The sequence below is a fragment of the Cebus imitator genome, unplaced genomic scaffold (genome assembly GCF_001604975.1).
Source record: "Cebus imitator isolate Cc_AM_T3 unplaced genomic scaffold, Cebus_imitator-1.0 Scaffold407, whole genome shotgun sequence".
NCBI lineage: Eukaryota > Metazoa > Chordata > Mammalia > Primates > Cebidae > Cebus > Cebus imitator.
Genome location: NW_016107722.1, coordinates 1,456,038 through 1,478,695, shown reverse-complemented (window position 1 = coordinate 1,478,695; position 22,658 = coordinate 1,456,038). Strand labels below are relative to the sequence as shown.

The 22,658-nt window shown below is 47.6% G+C and overlaps 1 protein-coding gene across 5 annotated transcripts in view; it reads right to left on the bottom strand.

The window, feature by feature from the left end:
- The window catches only part of SAMD4A (sterile alpha motif domain containing 4A), a 227,871-nt gene that overhangs the window by 20,988 nt on the left and 184,225 nt on the right, over positions 1 to 22,658 (bottom strand). For all 5 annotated transcript variants that reach the window (XM_037731568.1, XM_037731570.1, XM_037731569.1 and 2 more), the window contains 4 exons: positions 20,558 to 20,644; positions 12,375 to 12,708; positions 8,677 to 8,762; positions 3,049 to 3,167 (listed from right to left, as the gene is read on the bottom strand). In XM_037731568.1, coding sequence (XP_037587496.1) covers positions 3,049 to 3,167; positions 8,677 to 8,762; positions 12,375 to 12,708; positions 20,558 to 20,644 — 626 coding nt within the window. The remainder of the gene's footprint in view (positions 1 to 3,048; positions 3,168 to 8,676; positions 8,763 to 12,374; positions 12,709 to 20,557; positions 20,645 to 22,658) is intronic.

Here is a 22,658-nt window from a genome sequence, read left to right as displayed (position 1 = left end):
AGAAAGAGAGCTGTGCCTGTGTGTAGGGGGAGGGGCAACTGAGCCAGCAGTGCGGATCTCAGAAAACGTTTCTCTTCTCCCCGGAATTCCTAAATTTCCTAGGGGGAGAAGGGGCAGGAAGGAGAACTCTGGGCTTGTATCTTCCTACTTCCAGGCTTTTGCAGCCAAGGAAAGAGTTCTAGATTCTGGTCACAAGCTCATCTAAATGTAGTGAGGATTATACTCACAGGTTCTTGGGATCTTTATCTTGGCCTTTCTTCCTTTTTTCCTCCCATGTTTCCCTTTAAAAGATTTCATTTTTATTTTTACTAAGGCTTAAGTTTTTTGGTTTGAAAGAACAACTTGGGGCCAGGAGGGGTAGAATAAATTTCACTTATGAGAGACCTCCTTTGGAGGAAGGTCAGCCTGCCTATGTGAAGGGGAGGCAAGGGCCGAAGGTAGTTTTGTTGTTGTTAACTAGGAAAACTAGTCCTTTGGGTTCTGAAGTCAGAATTTTGGCCACCTGGTAGATGATTCAGTATTCTGCTATGATTTTTCCTTCTTTAGTGTGGATAGCATTTTCTCACTTTCCTTTTTGGTTGGATTTAAAAAAAAAGTTATTTCATATGCAAAATACAGAGTCAATGAGTGATGCTAAAATGATGTGTGCTTCCAGGAAGGCAAGACTGTTTTATACTCATAAGCAATATAATGTGGGCAGAGGACTCTGTTATGGGATACTGAGTCAATGGAGAAAGGAGGGATCCAGGGACTCGTGGGGTTAGGACTTGGCTGTTGGGGGCGCTGAGGGTAGGATGTGATGGGGGGAGAATTTGGCTAGGCCATCTTTCTCCTGAAAGTGGGGACCCTTCATTGGTTATTACAGAACTAGTTTTGCGGTGGGTTGCCGTTGCTGGCAACCAGAGTGAATGCTTGGGTTACTTAAGATCGCTAGGCTTAATGAAATCATCATGCTTTCTGGGGAGAGAACAAAGCGACAAAAGTAAGTTTTCCCTCCTCATTCTGTTGCCTTACCTTTCTAAATCTGATTTCATTACACTGAAATGTGGAAATGCATGAAAAGTCTTTGATAAAGTAACATTCATAAGAACCAATTAATTGGGGATTTGTGATAATTCAAGCAGGGGCTGGGCTGCAGTTACCTTTGTATTATTGGAGAAATAGGTCTTCAAAGCAAATTAATAGCACAAAAAGATCCCAGAGAAAATACCTATGAGTATAAAACATTTTCTAGCCTTTTCACAACATCCAGTTGAACATCCAAAAGCGATTCACTCACAGCTAATGAATCAAAAGACGTCGCTTAGGATTCCAACCTGGCAAACCTCAGCTAGCCCAATCCAAGTGTTAGTTACTAACACCCTGGAGAGGTCAAGGTTCATGACCTGCTCCACCTCCAGAAGGCTCTCGGATGTGGACCAATGTCAGCACAGGGCTGACAGAGGCCAGGGTGGGACATTTGGAAGAGCAGCAAAGAGCTTGAAAGCCCCATCTTCATCTCCAACCTCTGAATGCCTCCTTCGTCTTGGAATTTGTCTCTCAAGGGCCTGGTGTTGCAAGAGGAGTCTGGAACCTTTTCCCTTCACCTGGGAAAAGTATTGCTGCTCTTAAGAAAAGCCACTTGGGATGGGAGTAGGCACCAGGGCAGGAGACCGAGAAGGACCTTGCCTTTCATCTGGGCCATCGGGAACCCTCAGGGCAAAGAGGGAGTCTAGTCCAGCCCACCAGGGTTGGCAACCCCAGAGGGCTTGGGGCTAGGGAACTGGTCCTGAAGAGTGTCACTATGCCTGAACCATCTTTTCCACTCATCAGCCTGAGACCACGAGAGTTGCCTGGCTTCCATAAGGTTAAAAGCATGCAGCTGGAGCTGGTGCCAGCCTGTCTGGTTCAAATCCCCTATGCTGCTGCCTACAAACTCGTCTGTAAATTGGGGTTAACAGCAGCTCTACCTCACATGGTTGTCACGAGGATTAAATGTATTAATATTCTTAAAGTGCTTGGATACCACTTGGTATATGTAAGTGCTAAATAAATATTTGTTTAATAAATAAGCGTTATACATACTGGAATGTAATCACACTTAGGTTTTAAAATTAATCTTTCATGAAGTCTTTTCACAAACTCCAACTGGCCCTATCTCCCTTAAATACAAAACAGTGATGTTTTAAGGTACACTTACGCAAATAAATGCCCAAAATTTTAACACGACAGGCAGAGAGCTGCTATACACGCACCGAGAAATGAATTCAGAACCACTCAGGTGCAAGTGCAGAAATTATCTGCTCATGTTTTAAAAACGTGAAATAGAATGTTAATTTTTCAGGATGTTTACCTTTTCATTCCCTTATGTCCCAACAATTTCCTATCATTGTTTAAGGCTTAACTCAACCCTTGCTCTACCCTTAATTTCTCCTGCAAATTATCACTCCAGTTCATCTTTAATATGCAATTGGATTCCTCCGTTTAAAACTATATTAAGGTAATGGGTTCTAAAGCACAACCAGGCTTATTTTTAACTGTATGCAAGAAGCTGAAGTACTATGAAAAAAATCAAGAATTGTACTGCTCCACTATGAGACTGCAGACCAAAATAGCCTAGCGCTGGGCTCTTCACCCTGCCACTGACTATAATTAGCTTGTCTACAGCTAGAAGGGAGGAAAAAAAATTACACTACCACTTAAGGTGCAGATAGAACAACCCATTTTTGTCCTTTCAGATCCCCCTTTTGTGGGTGAGCCATCCTGTGTTTTCCTGCATTCATTAAATCATACCCACTTGCCCGTCTGATACCCATCCGGACCGTTACCATCATTTTGACAATGCAAATTAAGTTACAAAAGCTCACATTCAGCTCTTCCTCTGGGACTGCTGGCTTTCACAGCCTCTTCCCAACCCCACCTGGGGAAGCCACGGATTTGGAACTTGCCACAGGGCCTCTTTGTGAACAAGGAATGGTGCCCTGCCATATTTCAGCCCCAGGAACTGAGGTAGGCACCGAGGTGCCAGGGGAACCACCATGCATTACAAAGAATGAAATCCCAACATACTTTCTTTGCTGTCGATATCCTGATATGTCTAGAAGGGTTTTCCGAGGGAAAGACCGAAAGAGCTTCTGCACCTGCTGTTTCCATGACAACAGTCTTTTTTTCTGTGTCTCTGTAAATGCCTGCAAAAACAAACAGGGACTTGTAAATGGGTGACGCAGCCTGGCATTAGAGGGAGAAACATGCAATTAATAAAGGAAAACATTGGAGTCTCTGCCGTTGCTGCTTCTTCACCTGTTTCCAACCTGGTCCAAACAGTAGTCAGTCTAATTTGGGAGCTGCCTATTCTGAAAATTGAAGTTATCTGGCGTTGGTGGTGCTTGGTAAGATACGTGCATCAAGCTGTTGACAGCCCTTATTTTTGGTTACATTTCTGGCAGATCCGTACCCAGCTTCCCCCTCCCTCCTGACTCCATTCCAGACTCTATTTGTTAACAAAGAATGAATTGCAAAATTGATTGTTGAGTATTCTGGCTTTTGCGGGCCCCCTGCATTTTCATAGTCAATGAAAATTCTCAACCACTCCAAAAATCAATCTGCTTGATGGTGTGTCGTCACCCTAGAGTGGTCTGCAGGGTGTCAGAGAATGGAGTATATTCTCTGTGTTTCAGGGCTTTGCTGAGATATCTCCAGTTAATGGGTCCCTTGACTTAAAAAATCCCAGTGTGCCAGTCCTGACTTAAACCTTCTCTAAAGTTTAGGAAAATAGGTAGGTCTGATGGCTTCTCAGGTCTTTTCTAGTAAAACTGGTGTGTGTGTTTTGCCTATTGCCCTGTAACAAATTCTTACCTATGTTATATTTCCTTTTATGTTTAGCCTTTGTGCTTGCCACAGACTAGGAAAGGACTTTACGTGGGTTAGGAGTCTCCATGGCAGGGACTCTCAGATTCATGATATATCAGAATCACCCAAGGGGATAGTCAAAGTTCAGTTACCCCGGCCCCCTTCCACATGTCCAGAGCCTGATTTACTAGATCTGAAGGGGTGTCTAGAGAGTTTGTGTTTGTAGCAAGTGCCCTGGTAATTCTGCTGCAGGCAGAGCATGAGCATGAGGTGTTCTAGCCGGTAAGGGCCCACGTCACATATGGATCCCCTCCAACTGTAACTCAGCACACGTGCCATGGGAAATCCAGGCGATTTGACTGATTTGCAGTAACAAGGATGGAGAGAAAATTCTCAAGTAGTTTTGTCAATAAGGCATGAATTCCTTTAAGTAGCAATAAAATATTAGCAACAGACTAAATAACTAGTTTCCATAAAGTAAACAGATTCCTTAAACGGAGAAAAAAAAGTAATAGGTCCATTTTTTTCCCATGATGCTTCATCTTTAAGGACCTAAACACCAGGAGAGCTCCGTGGACAAAAGCAGGATGTTAATCCTGTGGCAGAAACATCATCGAGGACTTACAAACCCCTCTTCCAGGGTGACCTTAGCCAGATGCCACTAAGAATATGCATCAGGGAGGGCCAGGAGGTGAGGATGTGGCTGTCCTCTACAGTCCTTCTCACTGGTCACGGATGCTCCCTGCATGTCCCGCTACGTGGGACAAAAGGCAAAAGGCAACTGGGCAAAAGGCAGGTGTTTCTGCTGGACTAACATGGAGGGGATAATTTCTGCTTCTGACTGGCTTGTTCAGGACACAAGATGTGGGCATGCTGGTCAGGATGACATGGGGAGGAGAGGTGTGGGCCAGAGGAAGGCTCTGGATACCAACGGGCAGGACTTGAATCCCTCCACGCCTTTATGCCCGTCCCTCTGCCCAAGACTCAGTACCTTCTAGAAACTGAGGATAATATATCTCCCTCAAAAGGATGTTGTGAGAATGAAGTAACACATGAAAAGCACTTAGAATACCTGGAATGTGCCTCACTCTTGGTTCAATAGATGCCACTTGAAGACGTCACACTGGGGTTTTGTTTCGGATTGCACAGACGGGCCGTTTGGTGGTGGTATACGACTGTTCATCACATTAGGTATTCAACAGTGACCCCGAGCTCCAACAATGGCACACAGCAAATGACTGCAAGGTCTCTGAACTACAATACTCAGCTGGTCTGGAGCCAGCCTGAAGGACAATTGGCCTGAGTTTCCAAGTGGCAAGGGAGTAAGTGGCTCATTTCATGGATGTGCTTCCTAAGACAGTACAGACATGACATCTTCCAGGGTGGCAAGCAGCATCCAAGAAGGTGGGAATGTTGACACCTCCATGGGGAGGTGAGCGCATTCCCTGAGTACCTCAGTGGGCAGCTGGCTCCTTTCCTTCAGGGCTGCAGGTGGGAGCCAGCCCCTTAGCAGAGGAGCTGAGTGAGAGCGGGGCCCAGTTCTCAGCTGGGAGGTGTGGCACTAGGCCATGGCTGCCTCCATGGGTCACTGAATACTGGTTCCCGGCTGACAGGGGAGTGCTCAGTTTTGGGGGATCCGCACTGGCTATGATGCCCAATATCTCACCACAGCCTCCTTCACTGGCAGCCTCAGGCTGGACTGGGGAGCAGCTTCCTGAGAGGCCTGGAGGGGAAGGGAAGGGGCTTCATGCCCGGCAACTGGCCAGGCACCCGAGTCACCATTCCAAAGTCCTGGCCCCCTCAAGCCCAGACCAGTGCATCTGTCTGGAAGAAGATGGCTATGGTGTCCCAGTGTATGCGGCTGGATGAGAAGGCTCATAGAGAGGCAAGAGCCCACCTTTCCGGAGCCACCTCAAGACACAGTGAAGTGCCCAGAGGCCTGGGATAATTCAGGAGTCAAAGTCACTGGTCTCAGAAGTAAAATTCAGAACTTTCCTATCCTTCCTTTCATGACTCTGGGGACTCGGTCCCTCCATCCCAGGGAGGAAGGGAGGTGTCCTGGCTCAGTCAATACCTTCCCTGCTCCCAGCCAGCTAAGGAACAGCGTGTCCAGACTGTGAAAGAGCGTCCTGTCTCCCTGTGCCCGGGCGAACCGTCTTCCAGGATGGAGGCTGTGCACCTCCACGGGCCTCACAGGCAGGGCGTGTGCTGCCCACATAGAATAACCGGCGCTGCGGAAAATTATTCAGACGCTTTTCCTCTCTCTCAAACTAAAATCATAAAAAGCCCTGAACAACATTTTCCCTTCCAAAGCAGCACGCAGTCCCCTCCATCCTGACATGAACTTAGCATGCAGACACCTCGCCAGCTTCTGCCTGCCTGGGACCTGCAGTCACGAGAGGCCCCTCTGGGCAATCAGAGGAGATGAGACCACCCAGTGCATCTTTGTCACTTGGGGCGGCACAGAGGTAAAGGGGAAAAAACAAAACCAGAGCCAGGGTACCCAGGGAGGACACGCAAGATGGCAGGAAAGCAAGAAGCATCAGGCCAAAGTTTCAGGCCTGGTGAGGGACAATTAGGGACAATTAGGGACAATGAGGACTGTGTGGCACAGGCAGCTGGAGGACTCATTATTTCTATCTCATGGGCTCAGCTGTCTTGAGGCAAGGTGGACGGTGCCTTGTCCTCCAGTATCAATGCTGAGAGTGGGTGTGGGAGAGGAAGCAGAGCTCCGGTTTGCTTTAATCAGAAGTTGAAATCTTCCCAATTCCGACTGCCCCAGCCCACCCACAAATGTCCTACTTCCCAACAAAACGCAGAGCCCTGCAGACACCGCTCTCTTCTGCCTCCTTACGATCTGAGTCTCTATCACCAGGACCCCTGCTTGCCTTTCAGGTCTCAGTGTGGAGAGGGTTCCTCCACGGAAATGCCCTGTTCTGGCTCCAGGGGATGACCTTATCAGAGGCGTTCTCATCATGGCTGTGATGGCCTGTTTCTTTCCATCTCACCCATTCTCCCACTACTATAACCTGCCTAACTGGGGACAGGGCCCAGGTGCTCCGTCAGGATCTATGGAATGAATGAGTTATAACGTTCTTCACTGTGTTCTTGCCTTCTCTTCCTTTGTGGCTTTTTCCCAACCAAAATGAGTCCCGTGTCAGGACTGGAAATAGGAAAGGATTAGTCAAGGCTTGTCGGGAGGCAGCCTTGTCCTTGAGACAAAGACACGAATAAGCCTGCAGGACAAGCTTTAGACCGTGCCTGGGTGCTCTAGGGAAGCCATTAGAGAGGGAAGAAATTATTTTCCAGTGAGAAGTCTAGTCCTTTGGTATAGTTGGACCTTTCAGAGGGTGGCGTGCCTGAGCCCCCAACCTAAGCAGCTGGTCACTGTTGTCACACTAACAGCTTTGGCGAGAGCTGCTTGGGCACATAAGAATCCATGTGACCAAGAGGAGAAACTGCAAAAATGAGGATTTGGGGAAGTGGGGAAGTGGGAGCTGGATGAAACCCCAGAGGGGACTGTGCCTTGTATGTGAAGTGTGGGTAGCAGCGGAGGGCCCTGAGACCGAATGAGACCTTCAGCAGCCGAGGCCCCATGGGCAGCTGGGAGGGTGAGGACACGAGAGGGAAGCGGAGAAGGGGCCTGGCTGCACTGGGTACCTCCCGTCCGTCACCGGAGCCCACCGGACTTCTGGGGTACTGGCTCCCAGTGCAGCAAAGGCAAGGAGGCCTGGGGCCTTTACTGTCTTTTTTTCACCCCTGACATGAGTCTCATTCTGTCGCTGTGGCTGAGGTGCAGTGATATGATCACAGCTCACTGTGGCCTTGGCCACCTGGGCTCAAGCCGTCCTCCCACCTCAGCCTCCCAAGTACCTGGGACTACAGGTGTGCACCACCACACCTGGCTGTTTTTTTTTTTTTTTTTTATAGTGACAGGGTCTTGCTATGTTGCCCAGGCTCATCTCAAGCTTGTGACTTCAAGTGATCCTCCCACCTCGGCCCCCCAAAGTGTTGGGATTACAGGCATAAGCCACCGCCCCCTTTGCCATCTTATTCTCACATCAAGATCCTACAAAAAGTCTTCACTGCCCTAGGTTTATCTGGTCCCAAGTTTTCTGTAGTCTACAGCTTGTCTCTGTAACTATTTGTGGGGAGGGAGGGGCCCCCAAGGGGTCACTGAAGTTTTAGGTCTGAGATGCCTTCTCCCAACATGCCCCTCAGGGAGAGCCACCAGTGCAGACAGCTGCCCAGTCCCACCATGCCCAGGTGTCTTCCTCGCTCTGTATAGGACGACTGTGCCTGAGAGTCCAGGAGGCTCGCCTGCAGCCTGCCTCAGGCCTCCTCCTACAGGGTATACAGCGAATACGATCCCTGCAACAACCGCACGGCTAAACACACACACATACACATGCCTTAATTCTTTCATGTGCTCACCTTCTCCCTTCCTCTCTCCAGTTCCCTGAGCTAAAAGGCAAGAGTTCAACACAAGATTTTAAGAAGACTTGAAAATGCCCAGGGCGAGGCAGCAGGACTCGGTGTCGTCTCCTCCGAGGCTTGGTCACCCGGGACTGCTTCTGCAGCCAGAAGGCGTCACAGGTGTTCTCTGCACATCAGATTGCTCCGTCTGGGCAAATCTTTGGACACCAAAGTAACGTTCAAGCTGTGTTTGGGTTTGAGGCTGTCATAGCCTAGTTCTGCCCAACACTATTAATAACTGTCCACCACTCAAAAACAAGCTATTGGAGACTAAAATGATCACATCATAGAAACTGAGAACCATTTCTAAGCAAAAAACCAAACCAAACCAAAACAAAACAAACTGGTTTTGTAAAACCCGTCACTACTCACCTCATGAATTAGACACTTGTCTATGAGCTGTAAATAGGAACTTATATTTTCCTCATCAGGTCTGGAGACCAAGAGCTGTGTGCACACTGTGAATGAAAAAGAAAAGATGAATTAGAAAAATGCACCCCTTTCTAATCTCTGGGACCTGCCTCTCATCTGCCTTCAGGAGCAACACTCTGAGAGGCATGTGTGTCTGCAGCTTTATGTGAGGCTCAGAAAAAAGACCAAGAGCTCCTCATTCCATGGAAGTTAAAGGTTTGGTCACCATGGGAGCCCTTGCCTTGAGACGCCCCTTGGATTATTTCCAGTCATGCCATTCTATGTGAAGCTTTCTGCAATAAGACACTTGGTGAGAGGAAGAACACAGCAGAGAACAGTAGCATCCTGAGCTCGGTCTTTGAAAGTGGCTGTGAGGGGCTTCAAAAGCATCCAAGCCCCCGACACTGTCAGAGAGAGCAGCCTCCATGATTTTATGAATGAGTGCACACCCCTCGCCAGGTGCAGAGGCAGTGGCGTTTGTGTTTGGAGGAACGAGCTGGCACCTCCTGCAGACGGGGAGGTATGTGGGTGTGCACATGTGCAGGAGGCCTGCTACTCACTCCTCAGAGGGTTGCTTTCTCAGAGTGATATGCACATTCATGCACACACAGGCTCAGGCTCACCTACACACTCAAGTCAGTGCTAATTAGGATGGAGCAGAGTTTGTCTACGGGCGGAGTACACACACGCGCTGGGTTTCTCACGGCCATGTTAGTGTGGCCCGTTCAGAGGGGACGAGGCCCCGAATTTCATGGTCATGTTTACAGGGCCACGGTGGAGATGGGTGGACAAAGGGAGTCAGCCAGAGTGTAAGAATGTCTGACACTCAAGGAGACCAAGCTTGAAACCTGGCATCATACTTGATTCCTCTGTCCCTAACCCTGCATGGGCAATCGGCCACACGATCCCATTTATTTATTGGCTTTGCACGTAGAGTTTCAGCGTAGCATTGTTTGTAATAACAAAAACTTGCAAACCACCTCACTGCCACAATCGAGACTTGGTTAAATAAATTACAGTTTATGCATACAGTGGACTAGTATGCCACCTTTAAAAAATGAGATGTGCTATTTGTGTTGACTGAAATACCGTTAAGTATGTAATACTTTTTAAATTTAAATTTGATTCTTTGTTTTTGAGAGACAGGGTCTCATTATGTTGCCCAGACTGGTCTGGAACTCCCGGGCTCAAGCAACCCCCTTCAGCCTCCCAAAGGGCCAGGATTATAGGCATAAGCCACTGTGCCAGGCTATAGTATTTTTTAACAACCCACCAACCTATAGAAAAGAATGTAAATAAGGCCTGCGTGTGTGTAAACGTGAACAGGCATGTGCTTACGTGTGATGATGAAGTTTCTGAAAGGATATCCCCAAACTTAACAGTGACTATCCCTGGGAATGAGGATGGCAGGGATTGGGGTGGGGGGCGGGTTTGGGGTTTTTCACTTCCCACCAGTTTGTGAGTCTGAATTGTGTATGTTGAGTGTGAATGGGGTTACAATTTCCTTTAACGTAGTTAGACTATGAAGACGCGGTGCCACAGCAGTGTGGGTCTCGTGGGAAGGAGGGCGACGCACCGCGTGTTCAGTAGCTCCTCCGCTTGGGCTTGGCAGAGCTGTGTCTTCACCCGGGGAAATCTGTTCTAATCCAACACAGCTAAGTGGTGGGTGGGGGAGCGTGAGGGCCCACCCTGGCCATCAAGCTCCAAGGGAAGCTGTGAGTCATCTCCTCAACCAGATTACTATGAATTTAAGTCTTTTTTTAGGACAAGCCTTAAGGTGGGTGGTGGAGGGGTGGGGGTTGTTCTTACTGCAAACTTGGTTTTTTAAAACAGTCTGAAATATTGGACAATAACAGAGAAAAAATGGTTTTCCCCTTCCAAAGGAAAAGTGGTGGCATTACCACGTTAAAAAATAATCAAGATGTCTTGTAAGACGCTCAATCAAGCATAAATTATTCTAATGGTGGACATTGTCAAGGATGTGGAAATAAGGGTCTGCCCCCCAAAGGGCAGAGGGTAGCCTGGGTGGAAAGGGGTGCTCTTACCCAAAGGACCAGGCTGTGGATCCTACCCTCCTTGACAAGTGTGCACCCAGCATGTATGCTTGGAGGGACTGTGGGAAGGCCTAACTTTAGATACTGGTGTCATCCCTCATTTTTGTACCACCTACTTATGAGGCATCTACTATAAGCACTGTGCCACAAGCAGGGCACTGAGTGGCTAGTAAAACTGGTGTGACAGCGCTGCAGACTAATGAAGATACAGTCAAGCAGACAGACAATTATGATCCAGGGTGAACTGGGCTAAGACAAGCAAAGGAAAGGGGGACATGGGGCAGGTGAGAAGGGGTACCTCTCCTGGCCCAGTGGATCAGCAGGCTTCCTGGAGCATATGAGGACTTAGGTAAGACCTGGAGGAGGAGGAGGCATAACCCAGGTGAAGGGAATGGGGTGAGGGCAAGAGTGTTCTAGGCAAGGCTGTCACATGTGGATGTGCAGGCTGTGCACTGCACAAGTGCATGCCAAGGTGAGTACTAGCAGTGCTGTGTCAACCCAGACAGAGCGCCATCTTGTAATTCACATGAAGGCTTTGTATCAACTAGTAGGGGCCTAGGTTCTAAGCAGAGGGGAGGTACGCACAAAGGCTCAGAAGCCAAGAAAATATGCAAACTTTTGAGAACTCAAAGATAGAAAGTCTGGAGTGTAGAATGGAGGTGGTAAGGGCTGTGGAGGTAACAGGAAGGGGCCAGATGACGCGTGACTCTTTAGGTTTGGATTTTATCACCATCACATGAAACTTAACCTTGATCTATCTTGAGCTGATAAGAAGGCACAGTGGTAACCATGTGGGTGATGGAGAGACTGCAGGGTTCATATTCCAGCCATGCCATCAGCTGTGTAAGCTCAGGTGACCTAATTAGCCTGCATCCCTCAGTTTCTTCCTCTGTAAAATGGGGTAACTTGGGGACTAAGTAAGCTCTATAGGTAAAGCACAGAGAACTGTGTCTGCCACAGAGCAAAAGCTAAATAAACACAAGCTATTTGTACTACAGCATTTCGCATGGCAGGCCAGCTCTGAAGAGACAATATAAACGCAGACATGGGAGAAAGTGAACAAAACAGTTCTATGCCAGGAATTCTCCAAACCATGGCTGCATCTGAGAGCACTTTCAGTGGTGAGGACAGGCCACTGCCAAGGCTGGCATCCTTCCACACAGGGAGATCTTTGGCTCTGGCTAAAGGCCATCTGTGCCCCTTCAGCTTGTCACTCATTTTCTGCCACTTTTGCTTTAGGGAGAGAGTGAGAAGCTGAGTGAGTGGTTTGTTCCTGAAATCATCTTTTTTCAGACTCCTTCCCACCTTCTTCCCACAAGGGTCCAATAATGAGCACTGTAATAAAAGGGCTGGCATCCCCTGCTCTGAGGGAGTTGGAGAGAAAGGAGCCAGGGTTAAGAGGAGGTCTCGGCGGGTCACAGTGTTTGCACTTCAAACCCAAAGGCTTAACCTCTCTGAGCTGCACTTTCCTTATCTGTAAAATGCAGCTAATGATGTCTACTTGGACAGGGAATTTATCCCGCACCCAGGGAAGCCCTCAGGAAACTGTCGCTCTGGTTAGTGGTATCGGGGAAGAAAAAAAGAAATAGGTGAATCGGGCTCTACCTTTCCCCATGACGCGTGTGAACTGCCCGGGGAGGTCCCCCTCCGGCAGGGGAGCGACGGCCAGCTCCCCGTCGCAGCTGCTCAGCTGGTGCGGCTGGAGCCCGCCACTGGCACCAGCCGAGGGGGTGGCCGTGGCGCCGGTGGCTGTGGCCCCATCTTTGCAGTCGGGGCTCTGGCTCTCGGAGCCCATCAGTGAGGACTGGTGCGGGGCCTGGGGCTCCCGGCGGCGAGCCTCCGGGGTGGTGCTCGGGGAGGTGTAGGCCTTGATGGGAGTCAGGATCATCTGGTGCAGCTCCTGGAGCGGGATACGCAGGCTGCCCCCCTCGATGATGTCCTGGACGGTGACAGCAGGAAGACCTCTGTTAGGCTCAGGAAGAAGGGTCGTCCACCTCCGTGCCTGCCCTCCCCTGCCCTGACCTCTTACAGGATTCGGGGCTGCTGGTACCCGCATCAGAATGTTTTTGGGAAGAGGGACCACTTTCATTTTATCATTCCAATATTGGCCCAGGTAGAAGACTTGGAAAATACAGACAGGTATAGAGAGGAAATACACACCTCTGGAAAATCCCACTATCTAGAGATGACCACTACAGCAATTTGGTACATTTCCTTTTCTGGCTTCCTTGGTGTATTTCCATAAAATGTAGTTATACATTTTACAGTCACACATTTTAGAAGTTGTACAACAAAGCTGAGTCACATGGTGGCTTTGCGTCCCATGCATGCTTTGTTTTGGATGAAACAGCCCGTTCACACACACTTTCACTCAGCCCATGGCACAGGAAGCACAGGGTAGTGATTAAGAGCAGAGACTCTGGGTCAGAGGCTGGAGTTTGAATTCTTGCACTCCCAAGTGCAAAGGCCTTAACCACTTTGTGCCTCAGTTTCCCTGTGTACAAAATGACCACATCGTAGCTGCCTCATTGCCTTTAGGGTTCCCCAGGGAGTTGACACCGGCCATCAGGTAACTATATCATGCCAGGGGCTGTGTTACGGGCTGGGGCTGCCGTGAGGGGGACACTCCTGGAGAGGGTGACATTGGTACAGGGACCCAAATAAGCATGGGCACGAGGATCCTGGGGAGGAACGCTACAGGTGGAGGGCACAGGCTCTGAAGTGGGAGTCTGAGGAACAGCAAGGAGGCCTGTGATGCAGCAGGTGGGCAATGGTGTCCTGTCAGCCACCTGGGCCTGCACCTGGAGGCCTCGGGCCAGGGCAGAGATGCTGGAATCTAGTCTAAGATGGGAAACCAGGGAAGGTTTCGAACAAGGCAGTGACAAGTTTTACAAGGATCATTCTGGAGAGGAATATGTATAGACTCTAATATTATATATGTATGTCTTTATGTGTTGTATAGTAAAATTGGATCATTCTGTACATTTGGTTTGATATACCAGGCAATACTTATTAAAAAAAAGCAAAAAAAAGTTGATTCTGATAGATATTTCTCTCTGTGCTAGATGCCCGCAGAGGCCCAAATGCTTGTGGCTGGGAGTGTGGCTGGGGCTCGGGGGCCTGGGGCCCTGGGTGACATGGTGGGTGGGGTGGGCCCTCTGCAACAAAGCTGCTTCCCTGTGTTTGTGCACATAAAGGTCTTCCTAGGACCCGGAAAGGACATAGACAATTTGGGCCCCGATTACTAACAAAGCATTATTTCTTTTATTATTTTTTTTTGAGATAGAGTCTTCCTGTTGCCCAGAGTGGAATGCAGTGACACGATCTTGGCTCACTGCAACCTCTGCCTCCCAGGTTCAAGCGATTCTCCTGCCTCAGCCTTCTGAATAGCTGGGATTACAGTATGTGCCACTATGCTCAGCTAATTTTGTATTTTTAGTAGAGATGGGGTTTCACTATGTTGGCCAGGCTGGTCTGGAGCTCCTGACGGCAGGTGATCCACCGGCTTCGGCTTCCCTAAGTGGTGGGATTAAAGGCATGAGCCACCGAGCCTGGGCTGAAATATTTGATTTTCTGAGAGCTCAGAATAGCAAGGGCATTAAAAAAAGCCTGATGTGTGAGTATCCAATCCATTCCTGGGTCCTCTCTTACCAAGAACACTTGCTTGATGGTGTCAGGGAATGCAAACATACGAAATATGATCATTTCTGCACCCGAACCTTTCCAATCAATAGATCAGAAAAAGGAAAGCTGAGGACGGCAACCTTGGACGTGTGTATTTCAACTGTGTTTCAACTGTGGGCAGTGAGAACACCAACAGCCACACCCTGTCACTGGCAGGAACCTGCTTTGTTTGGCAGGAAGGGGTGGGAAGTGGAGCCTGGATTATGCCTTAGCCTACTTGGCACGAAGGGTTTATGAAGGAAGTGAAAATTTAATTAGCTACCAGAATTGTCTCTCAAACCTGGCCAGGGCCACTGTCCAGATTATTTTAGGGGAGAAAGTCCTTTTTTCTCTTAAAGAGGAGAGTTTCTGCATCTGCCACCTTCCTTCCACACATGGCAGATGTCTACGCAGAAGTCAGGTGTGCCCCGATCACTCCCGGTTTCCCTGCTGCCGCAGCAGGCCCAGCTAGTTCCCAGCATCTAGACACTACCATGCAACCCGCTTCCTTGATTTGACCTGTTGATGTGACCAGGACAGGCACAGGGAGGTGAGCTAGCTGACCTATACCAGGGGAGCACCTACCACCTTTTCTGATGGGATTTTGTGCTGAGTAGGGAACCCCTGGACCCTTCGTCGGGGTCCTTTCAACCATCCAACCAGCCCCTGGGTTGTGGGGGACACTGACTTCCTTGTCCAGCCCCTGACTAAGGAGACTAAGGAAGGTAAGGGTCAAGAGAGGGACGAGGCTTCCCTATGAAGAGGGGCTAGGAAAGCCAAGCTGGGGTGATCACATGTATCCCTGCCAGGCCATCCTATGCAGCTGCTGTCAATGGGATGAGCAAATGCATGCTTGGGACACTCTGTCAATCGCACCAAACCCCTGCCTGCTCTTGTCACATGGCCAGAAGGTTTCTCCAGCTAGTGGTGGGAGGAGATTTTGGTTATGGGAAGAGCCTTCAAACAGGAAACATATACATGACCCATTCAAATCTTATCTGATTCTTCTACTGGAGGCAACCACACCAAAAAAATAAAAATAAAAAAAGAAACCAGACATAGTGAATAATGTTGGATACTTTCTATAAAATATAGCTTCCCAGGAATCACGTGGAATTTTGTGTTTTTTCTCCCCTCATAAACATTAAGCCATGTCTCAAAGATAACACTTGGCTTACAACCAGTTGGCCCATCCCCTGCTCACGCCGGCATCACCAGTACGGCACTGTGACCAACAGGTCGTGTTCCTGACACTTAAAAATGAATTCCTGAACTCAAAACAGAGTGCCCAAATTGAGAAAGAAACAGGGAAATGGCTGGAATGCAAATCAATGTAGCACCTTTGACTAACTGTGAGAATTAATTCTCCACATTGACAAAAAAAAAAAAATTGGGAATCCACCCAACTCTTTGCTGGTCCTTCATACCGAAAATATAATCCCACATGATAAACACCAAGAGCCACAGTGAAGTTGTTCGTTAACCAACATGCTGTTACAAAGCCCAGGAGCTCCTTTGAGAGCAGACAGCGGGAAGTCGGGTCCACCATTGACCACAGCCATCACTCAGTAGAGAAGCAGGAAGGAAATGACTTTCTGGCTTATACCAGCCCTGGTGTGGCTACTTGGGTCTTGGAGGAAGGCTGGTTCAGTGCCTTTCCTGGGCACATGACAACAACCAGCTGCAAACCATTTGGAAAAGAGAGATTTGAGCAGCCGAAGTGTCGCCAACACTCATGCGATGTGTCTCTAGCTCCGTCCTTCCCTTTGTGTAAGAGAATTGGCATTCTCACATAACAGACAGGACTCCTATATCTAGTGCATCCATTCTTTCTCTCCTTCTCTCATACACCCATCATGAGAGTGCATCAACCTGTACTGTCATCAACCAGGGACTGCTATGCACTGGGGTTCAAAAACACGTCACAATCTTTGCTCTAAGGTGCTTGCAGTTTCTGTGATCCACATGGTATGATGAGCATCAGGGCAGGGAGCTGTGGGAACACGTAAGAGGGACCCCTGACCACCACTGCATGTTTCAGGAAAGGAGAAACAAAGGATGAAAGGACACTGTATGTAGCCAAGCAGGGCTCAGAGTGGCCACAGACAAAGCTGAAGAGCTTTTCCAAGTCCTTAGCAAACAACTTGCTAAAGAGTTTGGACCCACTTAAGTTTCTTTTTCTTAAGATTGGATACTAGCTGCTTTCCTGATTACCTTCGGAAGTTTGCTCTAAGGGCCAAATCCACCAATAGGGGTGAAACATTTTTTAAAAGTATACAGTGCACCTTACTAGTATAAGGCATTATTACTCCAGAAATATTTAGCATTTAACACTATCTGCTGTTTTTCTGTAGTAGTTGATAGAATTGGGGACTCCAATCTGAACCCAAGAGGACAAGATCTGGATGTGTTTGAAGAAAAGGCACAGGCTTACAGAGAAACATGCTCTCCTCCTGTAAGCGGTAATAAACAGAAGGGGGTGAACGTGTGAGTGTGCGTCTATTTCCTTTCTCCATGCCAGGGACCAAATGGCTCAGCTTCACAGTTTGAGAGTGAGCTGTAAAGGAAGGATGATGAATAAAAGCATATGGAAACATTTTCATTACTCAAGATAAATATCGAAACATCTGCTCCAGTGGCCATTCTGATTCTCCTTTTCCACCACCTAGCCCGAGAAGTCTACAATTCTGTACCCATGGCCCCTCACCCATTCACACCACCTGGCTCATGGGCTTCTGCGTCTGTCTCCTCCCATTCCCCTGAAACTCTTGTCATCTTGGAATAGTGACCTGCTGAGGGCCAATTTCAGGAGACAGTGTTCTATCTCCATTGTACGTGATGCTTCCATGTCACCTGGCGGGATTCCTTCCTTCGAACACTACCAGCCTTCTGCGAGCATAGGCTGTATTAATGGTCAGCCCTTCCACATCTTATGGTGCTCCTCAAGGCCTATCCACACTCTTGACACTTGACACGCATTTCTGGGAGTACCTACTACCAGTTACACTCAGACGATACACAATTGGGCCTTTCAAACCTTGTCAGGCTCCTGGACCCTAGACCTGCTCTTCTGGCCACTGACTTGCCATTTCCACTTGGGTGTCCCACAGGCATCTCAAACTCAACCCTTCAAAAGGACCTCCATTTCCCACACCCACTCCTATCTTTTCTGTCCCCAAATGCTGTGACACTCAAACAGAATCCTCGCCACAATCACTAGAGTCCCCCTAAACGATCTCTATCCTCCTCCCCCATCCTGACTGCCTCTATTTTGGTTCAAGGTCCCATCAAGACTTTCTATAGTTTCCTAGTGAGTTTCCCAGCCTGCATCCGGCTCCTCTGAAGGCTTCCCACCTCATCACTGCACAGCAGTCTATGTCACCTCAGGCAGATTCCCCCACCTGCTGTGGTGACACTGACCAGACTGGGTTGTGAGATCATATGGTGCCATATCTAACTGTCCCAATGCACGTCCCCAGCTCCCTATGGCAGGAACCATGTATGACTCACAGTTAACCTCCAGTGGATGGGGCAAATTGAGTCCCAGGCAGCTGCTTAATAAGGGTTCAGTAACTGAACAAAAGAGTTCTGGACATAGAGCTCAGAGGGCCACCACCAATTATGAACTAACTATGGGCGGGGCCCCAGCTATCTCCTTAGAAATCTATGTGAGGTAAGAATATGGGAGGCAGGCAAGGGCAGATCACTTTTTTTTCCAACAGCACCGTCAGCCCAGCGGTGTCTGGAAATGCCTGAGAAACAGCTGATTTGAGTCTGCCACTGGTGTCGTCAGTGGTAACGGGTTACAAACAACCCACTCCCTTACAAAGCAGGAGAGGTAGGGGTTCCAGAGAAGAGACAGGAGGGCCAGAGGCTGAGTCCTCAGTGGATGCCTGAGATTCCTTCCCACCCCCTCTCATCAGCTCATGCAGGGACACTCAACACACAGGATGTCCAAACATTTGGGTGTTCTGCTGCAAGCTCAACCCAGTCATCTGACACACATAAGCGCTCCTCTCTCACAGAAGTCAGACTCGATAAACTCACAATTTCTTTCCACTTGACCACTGGCTGCCATCACACTTCGCTCTGCATGTGGCTTCTTTTTTACTTTCCCATTCCAGTGAACAGGGAGTCAATATTATTCTAGGTGCAAAATCTGGGACACAGAAAACGTCACTAACTTGTCAATGGCATGTCAGGGTCACCCTTCCTACCCGGCTGCCAGAGTGTTCCCCATGCTGACTTCTGCCAGGCTGCAGGGAATAAAGCTAACAGTAATTTGTCTCCCAGGTGGGTCTGCTTCCTCAGTGATGGAGGATATGAATGAATCCTCAAGGCTGCTCCAGCAAGAAATCACTCCTTTACGCTAACGCTTGCAATCAAATCCTTATGCAAAATGTTTTCTGTACTTTCTAACGAAGAAAGAGTAAGTTGGCCTTTTGAATGTTCCGCCAAAGAGAATGCGTTCTCAATTTAAAAATGGCGATAATCACTCAGACAAGCTGCTTGCTCAAGGAGGTAGTATAAAATTAAAAATAACAACAAATAAACCTCAGGTCCAGTTGGATAGCTCACTTGCAATTTGTAATTTGTAATTCACTCTAATTAAGAAGAGGCCTTTAATCACAGATGTGCACGTGAGAAGCCTCTGTCTGTCTATCTGGCCAGAGGTTTAAAAAGAAATGTTTCTTATAAAGTTATATACGGTATGTATATTCTATAAATACACATATTATATGCATTAAATATAATTTTATATAGCATATATGAAATCATACACACACACCTTTGTGCACCAGATGAAAACTCCCCACTCCATTAAATGTTTACATGCTCACACAGCTTGCTTTAGCCCTGCCTTCCTCAATACTCTGTCCCCTTCCAAAACCCGAAAGCTCCCTGGGATTACTAGAAGAGGTTACCTCTCAAGCCCTGCAGGTTGCAAATACCCACAGAACTTCCCACCCACCACTCCTGCCTCCCAGTACCCGTGCAAAATAATCCCAACCCTGAGGCAGAGGCCGTGCTGGTTCACTTGCGTGCGGGATGGGCCTGCCCTCCTTCAGATCTTAGATGAAATCATGTAGTCATTAGGTCCTAAAAATGACATTGTTACCAGGGGAGCATCCAAACACAAAGATAAGAAGAGGACCTATGAAGGCAGCAAACAAAACGGGACAGCAGGCAGCTGATCACCGCTTTTTTGTTGTTGTTGAGATGGAGTCTCGCTTCTTCGCCCAGGCTGGACTGCAGTGGCGCGATCTTGGCTCACTGCAACCTCCGCCTCCTGGGTTCAAGCAATTCTCCTGCCTCAGCCTCCCCAGTAGCTAGGGCTATAGGCATGTGCCACCATGCCCAGCTAATTTTTTTTTTTTTTTTAATTTTCTTCTTAGTAGAGACAGGATTTCACCCTGTTGGCCAGGCTGGTCTTGAACTCCCGATCTCAAGTGATGCACCTGCCTCAGCCTCCCAAAGTGCTGGAATTACACATGTGAGCCACCATGCCCAGCCTGATCACTGCTTTTAACGTTGGAATAAGCTTTTTTCAGCATTTAGCATTTTTGAGATGATTCCTATCAGAGACACAGGGACCCATTCTGTTGTTAAGTGAAAGCCTGAAATTATTCTCGAGAGCCAACTATGTCTGCCTGCCAAATGCCTTTGACCCTCTCTCTCTGCAGTGTACCTGCTGGTGTTTACCACTCTGCGGGCAGCTGTTCTTAAAACAGGCCCTCCCCTGGGAGGACAGTGAGACCAAAGCACACTGTGGATTCCCTACCCCGTTTGGCCAAGATTTCAGCCTCTGATTGTGAACTGAACACCTCACCGATCTCTACAAATGTACATAAAAAGGGTGCATTTGACAGCACGTCATCAGGGCTCTAGGACAGCCGGGCAAGGCAGCCTGGGCCCAGGGAATAAGCACACTGTGGCATCAGGTTCCAAAGTAGCATGTCCAACCAGGAAGTTTCACTTCCAAAGCATTCCCGTTTTCTCTGACTTTGGTAAGGAAACCGCATGATACGCTCGAGAAGGTCTGTTGAAGACGCTTCCAATGGAGAATTTTCCTGGTTCATTTTCCTATGATGAAAGTGGAAACTTTCCCTCATCCGATAACTTACCCTTTCCAAAGACTTCAGGAGATTCTGTCTTTCTTTGAGCTTCTGAATACTGATGACAATTTTGTGTCTTGCACCTTTGGTAACATTCTGTAATTAAATAACAAGTTATATTTATATATCTATATTTTAAAACATATTTTTAAGAATCAGCTTACAGATTCTTGGAGGCCTTTACCATCTTCTTCGTTCCTCTATGTTCATGGGCTCATCAATATCCACTTATCTCTCTCATTAGTATTCATCATCATAAACCTCCTCTTACTAAATATTATTATTATTTTTTGAGGCAGGGTCTCACTCTAGTTACTCAGGCTAGGGTGCAGTGGCACCATTTCAGCTCACTGCACCCTTGACCTCCTGGGCTCAGGTGATTCTCCCACCTCAGCCTCCTAAGTAGCTGGGACTACAGGCCACCACACCTGGCTAATTTTTGTATTTTTAGTAGAGATGGAGTTTTGCAATGTTACCAAAACTGTTCTCAAACTCTGGGCTCAAGCGACCTTCCTGCCTCAGCCTCCCAAAGTGCTGGAATTATAGGCGTGAGCCAGCATACCCAGGCATCTTCCTAATTCTAACTCCATCTAGTGACACGTTTGTCTGTGTCTTTTGACCATGCTTTTTATCTGCATTCATATCTTTCTGTATTTTAGAGAAAGATGCAGAACAGCCAATTATTCTACCCAGCATGAAATTTCTTCATAGTCTTAAAAGATAATTTTTAAGTCATGCACGCTTCCTTGTCTCCAGGCTTTATAATTTCAGTCCCTCTCAGTTTCCCTGAAGGTCCCAACCCCATACAGAAATTCACGGCTTTCTCAAGCCTTCCCTGTGAGAAGATGAGCAGCCCAGCAGAGTCCACATGGAGTGTCATAAAACACGGGGAATTTCTGTTAGTTTGCAGCCCGTCTTTTTGTTTCTCTAGGGAAAACTAGAATAGAAAGTTACTTAAATCCATAATTCAGTCATCTCTTCAGGTAAATGATTAGGATTCACAGTAAGAGCTGTGGATTTTGTTGAGCCTAAGGATTTAGTTCAATAGTTTTTGATAATAGATCCTGCCAATTTCCTGATAAACATCCCTTTCTCAAATAAGGTCTCTAATGCAAACGTCTGGTGACTTCTTGCAACTGTTCCATGGAATTCTTCTTAAACGAAAAGATGGAAATATCAACACCTGTACGAGAAGAACTAAGACTCAAATGACAAATGAACCCTGTGTCTAAGATGAAACACTTGGGGTGTATTTCTGTTTACCCTTATCTTTGAGTTCGAGTGAATTAAATTACTCTGAAAAGTTTGTGCGGGCCTCTGGCTTTGCCCTCAGTGTCAATTATTTGTTTTTTTCCTCAAGTTGATCAACTGATGACTTAGATTTTTTTCCTCAACTCTGACCGAAACATAGCAGCGCTCTTAGAAACAGTTCTCATCAATCCCTGGGATGTCAAGGAGCAATCAAGATCCAAAAAGAGGTGGAAGAAATGTTAGGAAGTTGAGATGAGTGCCTTTCGTTCTGAGAATGTGCAGTGACTTTGGGCTTTGTGTGTCTCTACACTGGGAGTCCGCCAGGCCTGCAGGGTCAACTGAGGGTACTGACTAAGCATGGGGAACCGGCGATCTGCGGGGAGGTGTCCATCCACACCAGCCATGCCCAAATGGTACAATCTCCTCTTCCTCCAAAGGAAATATTCTTAGCCTATTCAGACCATCAATTCTTTTAAATCATTGCCGAAAGGAAACTGAGGCCAATGTGAAATATGCAAATAGCATTTTAAACAAGGGAAACAAAGACATTGGTCAGATCCATTTACTCACACACAGCATGGCCGGAAACATGCTTAGTTTCAGGGGTTCTGTTGACTGGCCTTTGGCATCCACGTTGGGGAAAGATGCCTTAGAAGGAAGGGGAACCTTTGTCTTTTTAGGACATGCAGAAGGGAAATGAAATCTGAGACCTATGGAAATCTCATTCTCAGTGATTGTTTCATGTTAAAAGACAAAAATATTTTGTATAATTTACTGCAATTTTAATGAAGACTGGCCCGAACATGACTTTTTAAAAATGTTGGGGCGGGTTTGAGGCATGACCTGGTGCTTCTACTCA